The sequence below is a fragment of the Pseudopodoces humilis genome, chromosome 3 (genome assembly GCF_049639895.1).
Source record: "Pseudopodoces humilis isolate 2021_Gansu_Grassland_sample_001 chromosome 3, ASM4963989v1, whole genome shotgun sequence".
In the NCBI taxonomy this organism is placed as follows: domain Eukaryota; kingdom Metazoa; phylum Chordata; class Aves; order Passeriformes; family Paridae; genus Pseudopodoces; species Pseudopodoces humilis.
Genome location: NC_142202.1, coordinates 73,243,658 through 73,265,464, shown reverse-complemented (window position 1 = coordinate 73,265,464; position 21,807 = coordinate 73,243,658). Strand labels below are relative to the sequence as shown.

General features: G+C 33.9%; 1 protein-coding gene across 5 annotated transcripts in view; it reads right to left on the bottom strand.

Annotated features, from left to right (window-relative positions):
* ASCC3 (activating signal cointegrator 1 complex subunit 3) overlaps positions 1-21,807 on the bottom strand; it is a 253,171-nt gene that overhangs the window by 77,378 nt on the left and 153,986 nt on the right. For all 5 annotated transcript variants that reach the window (XM_088053260.1, XM_088053258.1, XM_088053259.1 and 2 more), the window contains 6 exons: positions 15,376-15,495; positions 11,186-11,350; positions 10,266-10,352; positions 7,874-8,050; positions 5,619-5,844; positions 1,666-1,820 (listed from right to left, as the gene is read on the bottom strand). In XM_088053260.1, coding sequence (XP_087909386.1) covers positions 1,666-1,820; positions 5,619-5,844; positions 7,874-8,050; positions 10,266-10,352; positions 11,186-11,350; positions 15,376-15,495 — 930 coding nt within the window. The remainder of the gene's footprint in view (positions 1-1,665; positions 1,821-5,618; positions 5,845-7,873; positions 8,051-10,265; positions 10,353-11,185; positions 11,351-15,375; positions 15,496-21,807) is intronic.

The following is a 21,807-nucleotide window of genomic DNA, read 5'->3' as shown; positions in this document are numbered from 1 at the left end:
AATGTGATGATAGAGAAGCAGTTTCAGATGTCTATGCTTGAATTTGAGACAGTTATTCATTTTCAGAGACTATTAAAATGTAACAGCTTTAGTTATTTAATGTGATAGAAGCTTCATTTACTGAAGAAACAGGAAAATCAACACCACATTACAGAAATAAAAAAAAAAAATTCCAAGTTTTTATGATTACCAATAAACAAATTCACATAAAAACATCTCCTTAATTGATAAAACCGTCATAATGTTTCCAAAGCAATCATCAGAAAAACTGTGTAAAGGGGTCAAGCCAGAAAATAGACTTGTGACAAAATTTTGCTCTAAATTTAGAAGTTCAGAATCAAAACAAGAGTATAATTTTGTGTGGATCCCTTTTCAACCTGTAAAGATATAGAACCTAGATTTTTTAGAAAAACCTAACAACGGATTGAGAAATTACTTTGCATTAAGGTAAAGTTTAATAGGAAGAACAGTAATTTTTTTTGTCTTTAGCAGATTACAGGTAAAGTGCATGAAAGACTGAACAAAAAAAAACTTGTTTCAATCCTAAAAGACAATGCTTTACTTTCCTTCTGAAGCACTGCACATAAATAAGGCAAAAAAATATTCATGTTATAATTCATGTTAGGAATCTATTCAAATATTTCTTCAATAAATCTAGATGGCAAGCAAAATCAAACTTTCTATATTTGGATTGCTAATCTCCCATTTATAAGATAATTTGGTGAAACCTGCACAAGAAGATAAAACACTTTTCATCAGGGAAAATAAATTCTAAAGTTATTTAAATATTTGTGGAATAAAACTCTCATTTAATTATGAGTTAGGTAAACTGGTAATCTAAGGGATTTTAAAATTATTTTTTAATAAAAGAACAGATACTTAATATCCACATTTAAAAATAATTTATCTTAAGCATAAATCTCCTAAGTCCAAAAGCAGAAAATTATGTTTGCCCATGGAGGTATCTTTTCTTTCCTGTAGAAAGTTTCAGAAGTAACAGCAACAATACAATGCCCCCATGTGGACATTTATATTTAATTTAGATTTATCTTAAATGTATTTCTAATGAACAGATTCTGAATCAAAGGACGTACGTATAGCTAAATGTGCGTCTGGTACAAATCCTTTCATAAAAATTTGCTCTATAAAATAGAGATGAGCATAATTCCAAACACATCTCAGATGTTTTTGTTCAGACAAGTCTCAGCAGAAAAAGGCACTGATATTGTGAATGTGTATTTGTGAAGCCAGGAGGAATAGGAGAACCTGGCATACAAGAACTGCATTTCAAGGCTTTTCTGTGTTTGACGTTCATTCATAGTTCAGAGAGCCATTCATGTTCCCCTTCTCTCACTTCTCCTTTCTGGGAACATCACTCTAATCTGTGTGACTACTGTGAATACCCAGTATTAAGCATTTGCCTCAACCTGTTATAAATAGTCCAATATCACAAGGATTAACAGAAATGAAAAGATGATCTTTGCCTGCTTTCTTCAACAAAAGTCATAAAGGTCATCTCATTCCTATTATCAAATTTGCTTTTTAGCCAAAATAAAGACTTTTTTTTAAAATCCAAACAGCTATGGACTCCCTGTTCATCTGATCATCTTTTACTGAAGCTAAAGTAACGCTTCTCATCTTGCCTCCCCCTCCCTCTTGATTTACCTGGTCATTCCATGTGAAGTCAGGAGCGATGTTCAGCCGAACTCGGAGCACAGTGCGGGTGATTGGCTGGATTGTTGCTTCCATTATGATGGAGGGTATTTGATGGACACACTGTTTTACCTTTAACCCAATTTTCACATGATGCAGCATATGACCTGCCAAGAAAACATTAGGTGTAACGAATTTACATTTCCAGGAAAAAGCGTACAACTCTGACTTTCAAATAGGCTTTTAGAGAGAAGTATTATTGCTTGCTTGTTTTGCTCCTGGGTATGTAAATGTCTGACTCTCTTGACTTGGCATGTCTGAATATTTTGTAATACTTAACTTGAATTAGCAATTTAGAACCTTAAAAAATCAGTATTAACCCCCCAGTTAGCTATAACTAAGGGGTTAAAATAATTGTTAAGAATTCACAGTGAAAACATTATGTCAAGCTAGCTCCCTCTCCTTCCCTGACTTTTTGATCAGGCTCTTACAAAGCCATGTAGTTCTTTATCAAAGCACAAATACTAACTTTTTACTTAATTCAAACTTCTACAGTTTTTGTGTAGTGATTTTGTGATTCAAAACAGAGAGAAGGCTTTTCATAAAACTGAACAAAGGTACTTAATGGGTCAAAAATGCACATAAGTAAATATCTCATAGCAGTTCTGAGCTGTCAGAATATACCAGTGTCGAACTGAGACAAAGGAAAATTAAAAAAATTAAATGTTGCAATATTTTTTTATTTTCTATTGTAATCATGGTAACTAAGACAATTAAGTGATTCTATTTATTTATAAAAATGTCCTTCTTGTATTTTACAGCTCAAATCTCTATTCCCTTGCTCTTAATTTTGAATATAAAACAAAGTGTGTAACAGTAATTTCTTTTTTTACTGAAATTATTCCACCTTCTAGCTTATTTAGGAAAAAATATGGCTTATTTACTACATTTTCACTGAAATTGTTAATGTAATTATGAGGACCATATTTTAGATTTTAAGTGTGATGGTCATAAATACTCCCTGTTGAAATCTACCTTATCAATTGCTACTGATACTTTCTGGTATTGTTAGGTGGTTCTGCGCATACTTGTCCATTTAAAAAAAAACATAAAAAAAATTAAAAAGGAGAAGTCCTATTATTTGCATTGTGTGCAAAGTGAAAAGGTGATACAAACCTTTTCTTGCAATTACGAGACATTTATGAGCATAGCATCTTGAAACTGCTTTTTTTTTTATATATAGTCATACTGACTTTTCCTTTTCAGTTTTTCTTATTTAATAAACTGTCAGCTATATTTGTCTCACACAGGTGTTTATACTCTGCAGTAATGAACAGTGACCCTGCTTGAGAATCAAACCCCTAACCAAAAGTTTTAATACATATTTAATCAGTTTAATTTGCAGTCGGCAAAATAATTGCATCTCCAACAAGTGGGCTATTAAAAACCAAACCCCTTATGTTGGTACACTTTGATGATATATGCAGAGTTACAGCATACTTGCACAGTGACTAGCTTTTGCAATTAGAGGTAAAACTTCAGAAATCATGTTAAATAAAGGCAGATGACAAATATTCAAAGATATGACTCAAAAAACCATGTAGGCAGGTATAATTTTTCATGGCAAAAATGACCTTTATCACAATGCGTGAGGTGAACTGTGCTTGTGCAGCACAGCACTGAGGTTCTTTTACACTTTTGTGGCAGGGGAAAATAAAGCTCCTCTCCCAGCTTCTACAAAATATAAAACTCTCTCCCTGTAAGCCCCTTTTTATTTTTTAGTAGTCACATTATGAGAAACCATCAATGACATTTAAAAAATACTAAACCCTCTAAACAAAAGCTGACTAAGAAAATAGGCATGTCAAAAAAAAAAAAAAAATAATAAATTCTGCATTTTCTAAAATCTTTGTCATCTGCATTCTGAAAATAAAGGGACTGTTTATCTCAGCTAACACAGTGATTTCTTGGCTTTCTGGAAACTCTGTGGTTACACTGCGATAGCTCATAGATTGGTGCTGATCAATTCATGGTACCCTGGAATCCGGGATCTGTGCACACAACATGCTCTCCACCCATCTGATGCTTTCATCTCCCGTAAGCCACGGGCTGAGTTAGCCAGCTAGCTCCTGTCTTTGCTTCTCTATCTCCAAGGTCTCAGTAACATTTAAAAAGCAAGAAACACTAAGACTGAAACTAGCCCTGTGGAGTAAGAAAACAAGGCAGTACCTGGAAGTTGTGCCTTTTCCCATTTCAACATGGCTTAGAATTCAAAATAAAAGTAAGGTGGCTTCCTTCACATGCCTCAGAGAAAGAGGCCAGACAGGAGAAGTGTGCCAAGTAACTTCTTCACAGGGATACCACAGATCAACTTTCTTTGGTATTTTTAAGGCCGAAGAACATGAAATACCAAGCACGGTCAGCAGTGACCTATTTTCACAGTCAAATCCCATGTCTCATCTACTTTCAAATTAAGTTAATATAAACCAAAACTAGACAAATTACATCTTGTCAATACTGGTTCAAATACATTGAAGGAAGCAAAATTGGTTTTGTATTTTTAAACAAAATTTCCTCATTCTCAAATGAGGGTATGGGGAGAAAGAACAATTACAAAAAACCAAACCAAACCAAAACCAAAAATCAAAACCCAAAAAATCTCAAAAAACAAACAAACAAAATAAACAAAAAACCCAAAACCAAACTAAAAACAGCTCCACAAAACCAAACAACAACAACAAAGTAAAAAAAAAAAAACCCACTAATACAATTAATGGAAAAGAACACTAGGCATTAAAAGAGATCACAAATACACAAAACATTAACAGATGTGAATTAAAAAGTGCTATAACACTACTGAATAAAAGATTGTAATGCTAGCACTTCAAATAAAATCCAGTGCTTTCAATACATTTAATATTACTATATGAAAATGCAGTTAAACTAAGCATCTAGAATTTTGTCATAGTCTTTTGGTTTAACTTGTTAAATGAAAACATAGCCTCTAATTTTGCAAACTTTCACATATTTATTTAACTTTTTCCAGCCTAGATTAGGTACATAACCAAGTTTTCCTAGCTAGGAAAGCAAATCTCCTGCAAATGAAAGAAATATTAAGTTAGATGTGACAGCTTCTAAGCAGTGAGTATGAATGGTATTTTTATTCTAAAATGAGATTGTTTCAAAAATGGCAGTTTTTTTATCAACGGGTTGACAATAGCTGGTGCAAATGAAGTCCAAATAAAAAAATAATACACTATGGAAAAAGAAATGCATTACAAGTGATTTCTTTTTTCTACTTCAACCAGCTGGTGGGCAGTTTATGCACAATAGTTTATACAGACTTACTAGAAATTGTCATTATGTCTATCAGTAGGCTTGTGGATTTTCTCATTATTGGACTGTCAAATCCTTTCAAAAATTCCATTAAGGTTTTGTTGCAGTGACACCAGTGACAATGAATTCTCCATGTTCAATGAAAATTAATGCAGTCTTTCAGAAGAAGGCCATTTACCGATAGCATACCTGGATGTAATAATCTGGTTTTATTCTTTTTCACATTAATAGTTAAAAAAAAGGTCATATTGTGCCAACTAGCAAAAGCAAACAGATACCTTTTATAGTGGTGTGTTATGTAAGGTGGGCAGAAAGGGAAGCACAGAGGTCAACATAAATATGTATATATACACGTATACACGTAAACACTTATCAATAGCCATCTCCTTTCCATCTGTGTTCTGTGACTACCAGGACATGGGCTGGCCTTATCCTCAGAGCTGTGCTTTTTTACAAGCTGTTGAGACTAGGAAAAGCCTTATTTATTGGACAAACCATATTAATGTATGGTATGTGGCTCCACGGCTTCCAGACCAGAGTGGGAATATTGATGCACGGCTCAGATTTAGTTCTTACTTGCCCATTGGTTTCTAATAGTTTAAGCAGATCGGCCTTGCTGGTTTTCTCACCTATTTCATCTTTTCTCATGTCCTTCATCTTGTCTATAGTGAGGTTCTTCTCTTCCAGCTTGGAGAGGACAGATGGTGGTAACACTGAGAACTGCCTCAGAGGGCTGACCCAGCCCCACAGCCGCTTGTCAATGACTTTGCTGAGATTCAGTAGCCGATATGTCATGGCAGGCCAACGTTTCCTCAGGGCAATCTCAAAAAGAGCTCGAACAATGCGAGCTGCATTCTGGAAAGTGAAAAGGGAAAAAAAAAGAAAAGCAAAACTGTTGTAATTCTCTCAATATCCTTTGTAAAATGAAAAGGATCCCATAGACTCATCTTTGGCAAACCATAACAATAGATTTTTATTTTCAAACTAATTTCAAACATTTCTGAAAACTATTTTTTCCATCACTGTCTACTGGCAGAACTACCTCATGGCTGCATTCTGAAATTATGAAATGAAACATGTGCAACCAATTAAAATTGTAGTGTCAGGTCTGCCATAGAACTTTGATCACAGTTATGCTAACAGTATGGAGTTCAAAATTCATTGTGTATCAATCACTTTTGAAGTAAATTCACTTAATGTACCCCCCATATAACAGACACCTGCAAATTCACTTCATATGGAAATTCAAGTTTTGTTTTTTTCTAGTTTATGTTTCTATAATAACATCCCATTTCACACTGAATTTCACAACATTTGCACAGAAGCTTAACAGTAGTGACTTTTTAAAAATGTTTTACTATACTCTGAGAATAGAGTATAACCAAACTGCACAAATATGCTTTTGACTTGGAAAAATAATTATTAACATAAGTTTGAATGAGGTCAGTCTTATTCTGAAAACCTAAGTTATGATATTCCTTTCATAAACTTTTCAAGCTGTATTATGCAGCTATGGTTTTTTGTTGTTTTTTTTTTTTCTCTACCAGTACTATGTCTGGATTAGGAATTATGTTCTTGATTCATTGAATAGAATATAATCATTCCCTACTGACTCTGCTATGCCAACAAGAATAAAAAATAGAAAATTATTTGGTTATGATAGGAAGCATATGTTACTAAAGAAGCACATTCCTCTTACTTAGAAAGGATGAATAATTTTCTTAATAGTCAATATCCAAGTAAAAGAAAAAAAAAGTCACACTTTGTAGCGCTGGTTCCACAAGTACAGTTTATGAAGGTCTGAGAAGAAGACCATGCTGCCTCACTAAACATGCTATAAATGAGACAGACAAATAAAAGCAATTGCCTTGAAAGCAAAGATTAAAAGGATTGTACTGAAAATTATTTTCTTGTGCAAGTTCCACAATTTTTATGATGTGCACGATCAAGTCAGCATTTTCTCATTTATACCCATAGGTGCTACAAAACACAAATATTTCTGAAGAAGGTTATGCTACTATGAAAACAGTAATACTGAATAGTAATACTAAAGACTATGTATAATTTTGAATATTTAAATTTCATCTTTAGTACTAAATAAATGCAACCTTTAGATTAACTCTTTCCAAAGCAGTTTTGCAAGGATGAGACCAAAATAATTCCATGCAACATCTTTGCTGACTGTTAAAAAAAGGAAAAAGAAGAGTGAGAGAGAGAGAGGCTAAAAGGTACAACTTTTTTGGGGCCACAGTTGTCTAAATAGATCTCTGTGTCATGTCCCCCTGTGTACACACCTGTGTGGTAACTAAACAGGCTGTGTTACAATCAACCCTTTAGGTGTCAAAAGAAGCCAACAAACAAATACATAGACTGGTATGTAAGCCTGCACACTTTTTTACTAGATTACATCTAGCACCAGAACTACAATAGCACATCTTTTGGGAGCAAACCAAGGCATGTGAATCCAACACAAATGATGTTTTGCAGAATGAAGTATAAAAATCACATAAAGTATAAAAATAGATTACAACAGTTTTGCACTTCTTTCAGAAGAAAACCCTGAAATTTAGAGAATATAATCTCTGTGCAATCACAGTTAGAGCAACTAAATGTAATAAGACTACCGGGGTACTACAAACAAAAAAGGACATTCATAATTTACAAAAACTGCCGTAGTCTCCCAAGGTAGACTTTTGCAAAACTTTTCTACTCAAGTGTTACAGCTCACATCCATGCACAAGCACAAGGCTTTGATTTTCAAATAAACCTGCAGAAAAATGTACAAAAAATACAGAGATCAGGGCCTACTTGCATAATTGTAAATATTTGGGAGAACTAAAACAGCAGAAGGCAGCAACAAATATGTAGAAAATACTATTTTTACCTGTGCAACATATGCAGAATCCGAAATAAGGGAGAAGCTGTCCATCTCCCCTCTGCTAATGTATGTTTGAAGGAGGATATTAATTTTTCCATAATTGTTTTCCACACCTCCTGGAGCAGGAAGTTCACAGAAATCATTTAGTAAGGTATCTAGCTCTTCTATTTCTTCTTCTCTCACCTAAAACACAATTATACATTATGAAGAGGCAGAAGCAATTTGATAAAAATATTTACATTAAAATCAAATTTTCCTTATAACATAGTTATATTACTTTTAAATGCAGTCTCTAGTTTTAAGGAGAAAAAAAAAAAAGAAGAAAAAAGCAGTAAATCTACATCTTCCACAATATAGCTAATAGACCATAATTGAAACTATCTTAACAGGGACACAATTACATTTTGTTATTCATCACCATCTATTAAGGTTGCCATTGACATACAAAAATTTGATACGCCACAAAAATTGAATCTTGTGACCTTATCATCCTTCATCTGATGAGATTTTATTTTTTATTTGACCAGAGTAAAACTTCTGTCCATCTGGATTAGGGCAATCTTGAATTAACATTAAATGTACTCATTATAGTTACACAGATTGCATGTGGTATAATACATTTTTAAACTCAAAACTGTGAAGTACTATGATTCATCATATTAAAATTATCACTGTTAATAAGATTAAGTCTTAATATGAGTAAAGAAATATTAATATCTATGGTTTGAATAATGCATAACATTTCACATTCTAACTGATGACCCTTACATGGCAAAACTAGCATAAATCTACATATTCTTTGACTTACTGATAGTCTGTTAGTGTAAAACTTATTTAAAGAGGGTAAATGTTTGGTCCCTGCAGGGAACCATCTGAAAGCAATTTTCATTTGGAACTGACTACCTGACATACAAAAGACCCTAAGACCATTGGGTTAAAATCCCCAACTTCATCGTCACAAGTCCTACAGAAAAGAAAGACATGAAGTACAGAACCATCATAGATGATTCCACTTTCAGGGGAATACTACACTCTGCTTACAACATAATTTTTGATAATTTTTTTCTGCTCTTGCACAGCACAATACAGGTCTAATCCACATCTGTATTTCAGCTACTGCTGAGTTACATATCTCAAAATTCAGAATTTTTAAAGGCCTTATGGAAATGTGATTAATTTATCAAAAGTTAAAATTTCTATCACATAGAGGGGAAAATCCTGAGATATTCTTGTGAAAACCAGTTACTAATTTTAACATTCAGAGCTGCATGGCAAATGAATCACAGAAATCTGGAAATGATGGTGCATGGATACCATACCATACAAATCTGAGAAAGTAAACTAGAAAAACTGTACTTTAGTCAAGAAGCATCACTACTAACTTTATTACAAATATAGAAACATATCACATCATATTTTCCATATGCTTGCCTTTTAAATATTAAATTACGCTAAATTTAGACCTAGTCAAGCAATATCACTATCATAAAAAAACCCTTCTAGCTTGGAAAAGGTTCCATGTATGACTGTGAAACCTCACTGCTTATTATCTTCTATAATAGAAGAGATTACAGCAAAATAGAATTTCTCCATTAGATAAAGAGACGGTAATACCCAGACAATGTGTGCAAATATGTAAATATGTAGATGGTGAAGGATTCACACTGCCAGCTTGCAGAGCCAGGTGAATGAGAGCCAGCTCTGATCTGCAACTTGTATAATTGTGGTAAAATGGCAATGAGCCCAAGCTAACAAACCCTGTGGAGTCTGGCTCGTGCCTCTGTGCGACGGAAGCATGGGTAAACAAGCTCATGCCAGCTTGGAATGTAATACCTTGTGTCCTACCCACACAGGAGGCAAAAAGGGATGTTGGAATTGAACTGAGTTCAATAGAACAGTAATCTTCCAGCCTACATAAAATCTGTTATGACAACTTTCTAGATTTCAGGTTTGAATTTACGGAAATTTATCGTTCTGCCAATCTAATATTGTTCTCTGCAGAAAATATATCAGAGTTCATGTCGGTGAGTCCTGCCTCATTCCTGATAAAGCAAACTGTTCACGGAGACATTCAATAATGCTTTAAACTTCAAACAGAAAAACTATCTCATCCCTAGGCACGCTATTCAAATGGACACTTAGCTTCACCTGTTAATAATTGAAGAGCTGAAAAGTTCTTAAAAGCATTTAAAAGAATTACTCAAAGATCCATAACTAGTCATTAAATGTGCACTACAGTTCAAGCTGAACTATGTATAAAATTGAGTGAGCATATTATGTTTACTTAGAAAACATTTTCTAATGGTGCTTATCATTTAACAAAACTTATGTCTGTAAGCAATATCTATGGAGTAACTACTACAGAAGTGTGTAGTTTCAAGACATTCTTTAGCTTTACCTTTATCTGTTCAAACTCCTCAGCTTTTGATACTATAGCAAGAATATCACCTTCGGTTTTATGGGCATCAAACAATTCATTGAAAGTCTATTAAAAATAAAAAGAATTGATTAGTCACTGAAGATAAAAATATACATATAGCAGGAAACAAAGAAACCTTCACCAAGAATTTAAAAGGCATATATGTCTAAAATGAAAGTTATTGCAAGACCAGGGTGATGCAATTCAAACAGGAACAAATTCCATAATGAATTTTCAGCAGTTTCAGAAAAGCAGTGCTTTGACCACCTCAAAATCAAGAGACATGAAATGTGGCCATTTAAAAAAAAGCCTAGGACATATCTGACTGAATAAATATGCGAGACTAATTATACACAGTGATAGTAAACAGTTAATAATTATTAATGCTGAGTCTTTAGGTTTTATTCAAGAAAAACATTTATTTGTTAAAAAAATAAATTAAGATGTATGTGTACATCAAATCAAGTTTCCAATAGTACAAAGTTTTGTACATGTTTACAACACAATCTGATTACAGGGTTAAAAGTTGTTCAAGGTTGTCAACATGATAAGACTTTCTCCCAGAGGTCACCTGTTATCAGACACTACACTGCAATGTGCTATCATGTACTAATGGTTGCACACATCATGAATATCAAAATGTTTCTTAAAATTCTCCTAAAAGAAGTCAGAAAGACTATAGAAATTTCAAATCTCACTTCACACTGAGTCTAATTTCCAGTATTGCTTGATATTTAGTTTCTTTCTTTTTCCTATTTCCTCTCCCCCCACTTCAGTAAATACGATTTGAAAATACAGTGAACAAATCAGCTACATATTCTGTAGTATCTTACAACTATTTCAGGTATACATTAAAAAAGAAGGAAAAAACCCTCCAGAAACAGGACATCATCTTTTACCTCTATAGTATTGTATTTAATATAGTAGTGGCTAGCAGTTCTGCCTAAATCTGTTGAAGAAAAGAAGCCAGTCCGTTCTTCAAAGCGAATCATGCGGGCTTTGTCCAGCTTTCTGCCAACTTCAATAACCAGTTGTTCTCTGTGCTTTTCTAGACCTGGATCCATCTAGACATGAAACACAGGCATTTATTTGCATAAAAAAGCGTTAAATAAATAATTTTCTTGAGATAAACCAGGCACACAAAGTCAAAAATCTGATAAAAGGAAGATACGCTTATTAAATCATTACTTTCTTAAGATCTCAATAACAGTTACACTGACATTACAGACCAAAACCTGTACATACAGGACAAAATAATCAGAATGAAATTTCTTTTACAATTATTTGGGACTAGCAGTACAATGGAGACCAATATTATTTATGAAACAGTAGCAGGATTATGAAACAAATTTAAACTGAAATTTTTGGAAGATGTTTTAATGATAACATATTCTTCATTAAATTATCATTACTGTATCACTTCACAAAAATATGTTATCTTATGGCACCTTCTGTTTATGAAAATGGCTGAAGATATACCTTTCTGTGTAACTGACATGAGGATGGCATTAATTGCATTGATAATAGATTAAGAGATTAAGCTTCAAATCGGATAACTTAAATGTTTCCTAGCAAAAAAACTTTAACATCCCCAAAAGCCTTTGGTATGTTAATTGGGGTATTCTAATTAGTGAGTTGCAGATGTACAGTAACATTCATTTTAAAAGCACACCCAGGAGATTCCTGTGCCCAACACCAATTCTATTCATATCAAAGTTCAGGAACTTGGACATTTTGTCCAACTAATAATGCAATTATCTCATTAGTACATAAAAGGCTGGGCAAAACTCCCATCTGAGCAGGACTGCTGTATAATTGTGTGTTTCCACATGAGGCACTTGGGATGCCCACACTGACAGGGATGAGTGATAAGGGATTTGTAGTTATGTTAAACTTCTGGTATATGTGCACCTGAGATATGGCTCTAATTAGAGAAGCAATAATTAGTTGAAAAGACCAAAACACTGTTCTAGTCCACAGGCAGTATCTTATTTCAGGGCTCGTGTATAGTTCAGATTTCCTACAGAATAAGTCATACCAGCCCTCTTGATAAATCTGAAACAGAGATGCCTGACAAGCAAAAAGGAGCTGGCTTTAAGAATTGTTATGCCTTGGGTTGCTCTGGTTTTCCCTGGGCCAGGATTCAGTTTCACCTTTGTGCAGAAGTACATCATCTCATGGTTGGTGAAGCTGCAGACAAATGTAGTCATCTCCACAAAGCAGCTGCGGGACTAGTTCCTAGTATTCCATGTTTGCCAGTTACCCTGAAGCTGTTTCTCCTTAGTTATGGCTTGCCTTAGTTTCAAGTCAAAAGCTAAGATGGCAAAGGTCTAGACTTCTTTTCTCAATAGTAAGTCATGCATTGAGGTCAGATTTCAGAGCAGAGCTGGTCAAAAGAAAGTGATCTAGATGCCAGATGTTCAACATTTCTTAAAACTATTGTGGGGGAAAAAATTAAAAAAATATCAAAATTATTCCCTACTCCCTTAGCAGTCCAAAGTACCTGCCAATCTTTTGCTTTACATAAAAGCTAAAGCTGCAACAGCACACTAACATTTTTTGCAAAGTTTTAACTTTAAAGGAAAGGTCACCAACTTGAAAAAGCTGTGAAACAATATTTGAGTTTAGAGAATCCATGGTTAGCACCCTTCTTGTTGAACTTGCATAATTAGAAATCCTCAGAATAAAGGATTCAGCCTAGAACAGCATTAAGCCATTCTCTTTAAAATGAGCCTTAGCATGTCCACAGTAAGAAACTGAGCAGGTCTGAAGTATGCATATGGAAATTTAAGAATGCATGATAAAGTACATTACTATTCATGATAAAGTACAGTATTATTATCCACACTGTTTTCTCTGACTTACTGAGAGCAATGTTAGGCACAAGCTCCTCTAATTTTTATATCTAAATGTAAGTTTTATGGTGATAAAAAGCTCTGCTTAACTGTGGGAACACCAAAGAGTGGAAACAATAAAAAGGAGAAAATAGATGAAAGAGTTTATTTAATCCAGGCACCTTTTCATTGGAACCCAGCAGCATGAGAAAATGCCTGTAGTTCATACTACAGGCTTCACTAATACAACATTTGCATTTTCACCACTTTTTCCTTCCACTCTTTGCTTTCTCTTGCTGCTCATTATGCTAATATTGCTAATCATTAATGTTGGTGATTTTCATGGACCAGTAATAGGCATTATTGGCATTTCTGGCAAACAACTTGAAAAATCATAAAGCAGTGGACCTGCAGAAGCCTGCTCCTGGGTGTAGCCCAGAAAGATCCTGGGTACTAAAGATGTGCATGCTGTTGTGTGGGTGCCCTAAAGTAATTACTGGATGTGGTGAGCACCAGAGGAAAGGGAATGGAGACTGAGTTTGCATGATCTCAGTCTCATCAAACAGCTAGGAGATGTGATCCACGAGGGATACAGGGATACTGAATGGATAACACTGACTGTCAGTAAAAACAGAGATAGAAATTGGCATACTGCAACATTACTAAAGTACATGAAGACACCAGTTCTGAAAATTGGATATCTATACCCAGAATGGTCTAATTGGCCAAAGCTTTGGTTATACCTGCATCTGGCACAATGGCATCCATACAATATCACACATAAGCTTTGATGTTTAAAACTGGTTTGTCTAGAAAACAAGGGGATTTGCACTGTTTTTGCTCCTGCATGAATGGGTAACACTTCACATTGATATAATTTGTTACTGTCTTAACTCAAAAATATGAATTTCTAGTATTAGCACATCAAATAGGAGTAGAAAGAAGGTTAGTGGAAGAATATAAGAAGTGCTGGCAATCCTCACTTTCTCAGCAGCTGAATAGAAACTCTAGAGCAGGGAGAAGGGGAGAAACTCCTGTTCATTATTTTTAAAATTTATTAAAAATATTTCTTTTAGTGTTTTATAGATTTTGCACCACTTATTATCACCATGGTTAAATGTCTTTTAATCTAGAATTTGAAAGTGAACAAAAATAAGGAATTTATATTAATGGAACAACATCCTTCTCAGTAGCAAATCAATTTTTGCTTCTCATTTATCTATTACTTTGTGCTCTGCATTATATATTGTTATATTAACATACAGTAATTTACTATATGGCTTTTTATGGAAAAGAAATTTTCCATAGGTCTAAACCAGATACCTAAACCAGAGGTCTAAAGGTATCTGCAGAAGCTTCCTTAAGCAATAGCACACCTATTTCCACTGCAGTTTCTGCTATTAGAGACAAAAAATATTAAAGAACTGTCTGCTGACATAGACCTCTACATGTCTCCATGACCTAACAAACTGCTGCTCACAATGTCAAAATAAATCACGAAGTCACAAAATGGATCTTGACATGAAATAAGTTGGAATTACCATACAGTTGTGAGTTTGAACAGCATTAGGCTCAATTAACCATGTTTAACTATGTTAACAGTAAATGCTTATAAAAAGTTACACAAAGAAAAAGGTAATAATATTTAGATAATCTGTAAACTATTAATCTTCCTAAAAATTACAGATAATGGAAAAAAACTTGGAAAAAACCCTTATGTAAATGTGCTCTGATTCATATCACAGCATGGAATGCTTGTAAATAAACAAAAAATTTTCCAAATAAATTAATAAAAAAATCTTATGTTCAATAAATCATATGAAAGAAAATATCACCCAATTTAAAATGTTATTTTATAGTTTATAAAATATTAAGCCATGAAACATTCTAAAACAAAAGCTGACGGGTGAGGGGGAATCAAGCAACTCAAAAATGCTTTATTCTATCATTTAAATCTAGTCTACAAAACTGAAACACTGAAAACAGCCTAAGTTACAGTAACTGTGTAATAAGAATGAATGGTGTCCTTTGGAGCATAACTTGACCAGTTAAAATGTATTTTTATGTGAACAGAAGGGGCCTCATAATTCAGTGTTAAAAACACACTGCTACAGAAAATATCTTCCTTTTTCTAAGCACTTTAAAAGAATTGCTGATGTCAGGTTAAGTAGAAATAGCAAATATTTATCCTCACATCAGGGAAGGATTAGAGACTCAGAACAGGTTACAGATTTTTTTTAAAATGCATTTTATACCTGATAAGCTTTGTGACTGATGCCATATACTAATGGATTTGCTCTCATCCGTACATAAAGATAAGTGTAACTTATCCACTTTACTGCTTCTTCCACATTAGTTACTGTGCCAAGAGCAATCTGGAAATAGGAAAAGAGAGAAAATTAAGTATATATGTTACAGCTGTACATAAATTCTTGGCTGAAAACAGATTCAGAGTATTTGCATGAGATTAAAGAAAGTGTAGGGATATTTCCAATTTAAATAAGTTTGAAATAATCCTAAAACAATAACTTGACCAATTCATGTATCTTTATCTTGTGAACATGCAATAACATGGGTTGCTTTGACACAATACTATAGATACAGTGACCATAAATGATCTGTCCTACACCTCTTATGACTTTTACAATTAAATGATGTTATTGAGCACACTTGTTATAAATATAAAAAGATAAACTAAGCAAAATAATTCTATAGTGGATATGGCCAAGGTAATTTAAAGAAGATTACTTGAAAAGTATCTACATTTAAAAGATTAATTTCACCATGCCAATGTGAAAGCACTATCAGGTCCTAAACAAAATGATACCAAGAATCTTACAGATTTTTCTTCCTCATACTTGGCAATCTCTTTATATAAAGTCTTTATAAATAGTTTTCTCCTTTTGTAGCTGTAAGTCAAACATACAGGTACCTGCTACATTTTTGTTATATCAAAATATAACAAAATTGAACAGGTAATATTCAAATATATATGAAAACATGTTTATTTTTATTTTAAGGCTAAATCAGGTATACCAAACCATTTTTTGTACCAAGTGACTTTTTTTATTTTTTGAAAATTCAATACTTTTATCACCAAATTGTTGACCACACACACATTTTCACTTGATAACTTCAGCTCTGTTTCATACTGGTTACAATCACGAGAAGCATTTACCACTTAATTCCAGCTAACCTGATTTTAACAGAAAAATTTAATATTTCCTACATGTCCCATGAAGAAACTTTTTTTGGTTGTTGCTGGTTGTTAAAACAAGCAAAAGTCTCTCTTACCAAAGTTCTGTGATCCATTACTGTTTTTTTTAAAAGCTATTTTTGTTTTATTAGTGTTTGGATTTCATATAAATCTGCCATGTGACTTGGCAGAAATAATAATAAAAAAAGCCTATAGAACTGAATACATATGCGTGTTCAGACTGAAGTACCTAGGCCTTAATAACAATAGTGACATTCTTTTTCAAATAACATAAATATCTGGTAAAAATTAAGAATGAAAGCCGTATCTGCCTCAAGTAAACTTAAATTCAGCAAAACCTTGTTAATGTCAATGTCTAATAGCATGGAGTAACCCTAGGCTTTGCTTAACACATTTTTCAAGTGGTATTTTGTTCTTCAAAAGCATAAGGAGGTTGGGGGAAGTCCCACTGTATTGCTTTTCAAAGCATATAGCTACATAATGCACTGAAGTAGCAACAAAAGCATTCCGTTCTCCACAGACTACTACAGGGAGAACATGGAATAGAGCCCACAGGTTTCTTGATTTGTACAGAGGTTATTTGGAGCATTTGGTTTCTTTGCATGACTCTAATATCTTTCAGTGCACAACCTGAAATAGCTTAACAACATAGTCCACTACTAGCATTTTAAACAATCATTTTCATAATCATGAAAACATGAAAATATTCTTTTTACTGAAGACCATGAAGACAAAAAGCAAAACAAAACACCCCTCACTTTTTCTTTGCCTCATTTGTTCAAGTATCTTATTCTATTGCTATTATATTCTATTCTAATGAATTATTTTAATAAGTTAAAAGCAAAACTGAAGGAAAAAAGCAATTGTGAAATACAAATTCACAGTTTCAGATCTACTACTCAAATCTAAAAGGACTCACTGTCCTTCTTCCCCCAACTTCAGTAATATGAAGTCAAAAAAACCTAGACTAATTTCTAAATATTTGCTGCCATCTAGTGCTCAAGTAAAGCTCTTATGGACTGAAAATTTATCCTATATTAAAACAGATGAATGATCTAATTTTCCAGCATTTCCTCAACTGTGTATTAGGCATTTAGCTACAGATGGCATAATTGATGAGTAGAAATATTTATTATCTTGACATTGTACTGTCCAACTGCACCAATTGTCATAAAATTCTTCTGATTTTTCACAGTTCAAATGTAAACAATGGTGTTTCATCATTTACAGAATGCAATTTTGAGTACAACATTTATCCAACCTACTGTATAATTTTAAATTACAGCAATAATCAGCATCACACAACTTTACCTTATTTTGCAGAGACTGAGTTGCCATCATTGAGCAATATGCTTAGCAGCATTTATTGTTATTTATTTCATTTTGGTCCCCATTTTTTTTTTTTTACAAATACTATATCACAAACTTTATCAAGTTGAATGATATTTCAGTGGAGGTGGTTTTGATTTTCAAAAAAGTGTCAACTGATATAAATAGCATGGCTTTTGGGGTCAGTTTTTGAAAAATTAGTTTTTTCTCTCTGATATTTCTGTAGATAAGAAAATGGCATAAAAATATTACTGCTAATGTATACTGAACTTATTATATAGCACAACACATTAATTTTTTACATATATGTGCCTTTTTCACTAATATAATGTCTGTTATTGTTGTATAATTGAGTCAGATTACATAAAGAAAAAATTCTACATATAAATGGAATATTTGTTGTTAAGGTAAGAGCAAGGAACCTTTCTTACAACCTAATAAGCAATTTTCTGTTTCCTTTGGAAACCAGTGGTTTTTAATTATTATTTCAGCACCATAGAACTATGGTCTTATTCCTGTGAAGCTTTTGAAATAATTAATGCTACTAGAATTGTCCCAAGTCAGATAGAATCTCCTGTGCTTTGCCCTATATCCAAATCAGCCATTCAGTCTGCCAGCTGAGTGATTTTTTTAATTTTTTTTTTAGGAAGGATTCTGAAGGAATTTTTCATCTCTTCTGAGAACCCTTTCTTTCAAGGCAAAAGATTAAGAGGTTTGTCCAGTCTAAAAAAGTCACCACGTTCTACATTCCTGTCTTCAGAGGAAAATCGCAAGCACATGCAAGTAAAGCACACACCCTGGGGAAGGTATATCCACTGTCCAGCACTGCAAATCATTTCCTAAGCTCTCTGGGGAAAGGAGACATCCCAGCAACAAGCTGGAGTCCAGCTGTGGTTGTCAGGGAGGGCTCTATCAGGTGGAAACCATTAGGGAAGGAATGGTGACCTGCATTGTATGAGCTATTGATGATAGTTCCCAGATAAGTTACAGTTTATGGTCTAGTTAAACCACATCCCCTGCATCTTATCTTTCTTCCTGTATTTCCAGAAAAGACAGCCATAGGTATTTTCTGCTTGCCAGCTGGTCAGCTGCCCCAGGACTTATTCCTCTCAACTATGTACCTTAACCACCTGTTTGTTTTATTCCTTTTTACATTCTATTATGTCCACTGGCAAAATTTCAGCAAGAAAAGGAAAAGGACATCTCCATGCCTTCATTGACAATCACTTACCATTTACTATTCTGCTAATTTTTAGAAGAAAAACCCCCACAAAACCAAACCAAAACTCAGATCTGCAGGAGAGAATTCACAGTGGACTCACATATTGATACACACATTCTAAGTCTTAATTTTGGTGTCAACTCAATGAAGTTGGATATATTTCAGATTTTGCCACTCTGTAGCTCTCCCAGGAAACAAAGCACTGAAGCATCAAAATCAGCTGTCTCTGAGGTTAGGTAACAGCAAGTGCTGAAGGGCAAAATGTGGCAATGAGGAAGAAGCACCATATAAATTTCTCCTAAATTTTTTAACTATTGCATCTCAAAGTTAAAGGTATTGGCTTTGTACTTGCTATCTTTAAATGGATTTTTATTCCATTTTTGAACAGTTTTTAAAGCACTTTTCTGTTTAGAAACAGCTCCCTGTAGAGAGTTCCACTGTCTAACTACCTAGCCGACATGATTTTGTTTTCTAAACCTGCCACTGGCTCATTGCAGCCACAACATCCTGGTTCTTGTCCCAGGAGAGATGCAATCCTTTGCCATATTTCTTCACTTATTACTTCACAAAACTCTGTCATATAGTCTTTTGTTGTCATCTGAAGCATACAGAAAAATTGGTGGGTTCTTTTCACGGAATTTGAAATATTTCTTTGCCCACCCTCTCTGAAAATTTTCTGTTTCTAGAAAATTATTTTTTATACGGGGATTAGAAATACTGCAATTTTTTTGCACTATTGCCCACATTTTCACTCCAGCACCACATAAGTCTAGGTACAAATTTCAAGGCCCTGGATTCCACTTAGCAATTGTGTGGCTAGCATTATATGCTGTATTACCCCAAATATCTGAGTTGTTCTTACCATCTACCTATTTCTGCCAAGAGACCTGGTATAGATAAAAGCAATTTCATATTCCTCTGGAAACATGAAGTCTTCCCATACTTCCATCTACTGCCTTCAGCTTATCAGCCCTTCTTTCAGCTACTGGTGTGTCCACAACAAATCAAGAATTTAAGCAATTCAGCAGTGCTTCTGGCCTTTATTTTGTTTCTCTCTACAACTAGAGAATAAGCATTTGGATTTCCTGAAAGACTTGTAATAAAAGCAGATTCTGCTCGTACAATAATGTTGTTTTATTACCCATCAGTGCAGATCTCCTGGTGCTAACAACAGGCTCTGTTATGGAGAAGATGACAGTAGTCATCAACACACTTCTCTTGATTTCTGTAACAAATCAGTCAAAACCCATGTATTTTGTAACCATACAGTCGTTTGTTACTACCAAAGGGCAGAAGATGACTAAAATTGAATGTGCTTCCTATGACTATATCCTGATTCATATGATGGCATATATTTTAAAATGTAGGTTTTTTTTCCAGAATGGTGCAGCCTACTGAAATAGTCATCTCCAGATAAACTTAACAACTTAGTCTAAACCCCCTGTATCTTTCTCAGAGAATTCCACCTTGATCAAATCAGCATACACAGAAGTTTAGACTGATTCCAATTATAAGGAAATTATAAAGTTACTTTCCAAAAAACACTGTCACAATAGCTCCTTGTCAGTGCTCATAGTATTGGTTACCTGTAATCTGTCAGGTACTAATTTTTCCAGCATGTTATGAAAGGAGGTTAAGCAATATCACACATGTTACTTTCATGCCCTTGCTATACTGTTGTACTCCATTGCTATTTCTACTCTGTGGTATATCTTCTACTCTGTGATATACTGTGGTATATCACAGTGATTAACAAAATTCTGACTGCATCTTCAACTTCTGTAACTGTATCACTTTATGGAATCTGGAGTAATTTCAAAGCCATGAGTACATTGTTCTTTTCAGATTACTACCATTACACAAAATCAGAAAAAAACCCAGACTTTCTAATATTTATTTAAAAAGTAGTAAAATCCTCTGCTGTGAAAGAAAGCCTACCCAATCCTTGTTTCATGGTCTATTTCATGTATCTCAAAAAAACCCCAAAGCTCTCCTATGAAATCCAGCTGGATTTTTTCCTAGTGAAAAGTCACATGCTATACACAAAATCAGATAATTCTCCCCTGACTTACTGGGGTGCTGAAAAACAGCCACAGATAATCCTGACCTGCACAACCAAATTTAGGCTGTAAATTTTTACTGAAAATGTGTAAGTTGCTACTATGCAGTTTTAAATCCATCTAGTTCCACTTAGGGAATACTCAGAGGTGTCTATCTCCAGGATCCTTAAGTGTTGTCAGAAGAAAAAGGTTAAGAGCAATCTATTTGCCCACTGCAAGTATGCCTTCCATTTATTTTTCCTTTTTTTTTTTTGTGGTAGAAAGAGAGGATGGGTAAATTGCAAAAGTGATGAAAAACTAAAATAAACAAACATGTAAGAATTATGTAGATAAAATAACAAGCGTATTTAAAAGACTATTCTTAATAGACCAAACAAACCTTACATCTTTCAAAATGATAAGCAGTTCTATATCTCTGGACATTTCAGTTTAGCTAAACTGCTTGATTTAACTGACAAAATGTCCAGTGCCCTTGAAAAAAATGTTAAAGCCAAGTCCATTATTCTTCCTACACTGCAGTCAAATATGTGAATTTGGTTATATACAGAAAGATAGGCTTTATTTTTTATGAATTTTACTTTTCAGTTATGCAGAACACTTACTAAACTCTAAAAAACTGCTTCTGATTAAAAGGTAAATGATGCATTGCTACAGTTTTATCATAATGATATTTTGACCCTCTATGCTACTTTGAATACCTAATATCTTTTCTAAAAGGCCACACATTTTCACATATGTAGCAGTTCACTTAAACATATACCCCCCTACACACTAAGAGTAATAAAATATGTACAATGAAGATTTTATTAAGTGTGACAACACTGCATTTTTGTTTCAAATAATGTAAACCCTTTAAAGT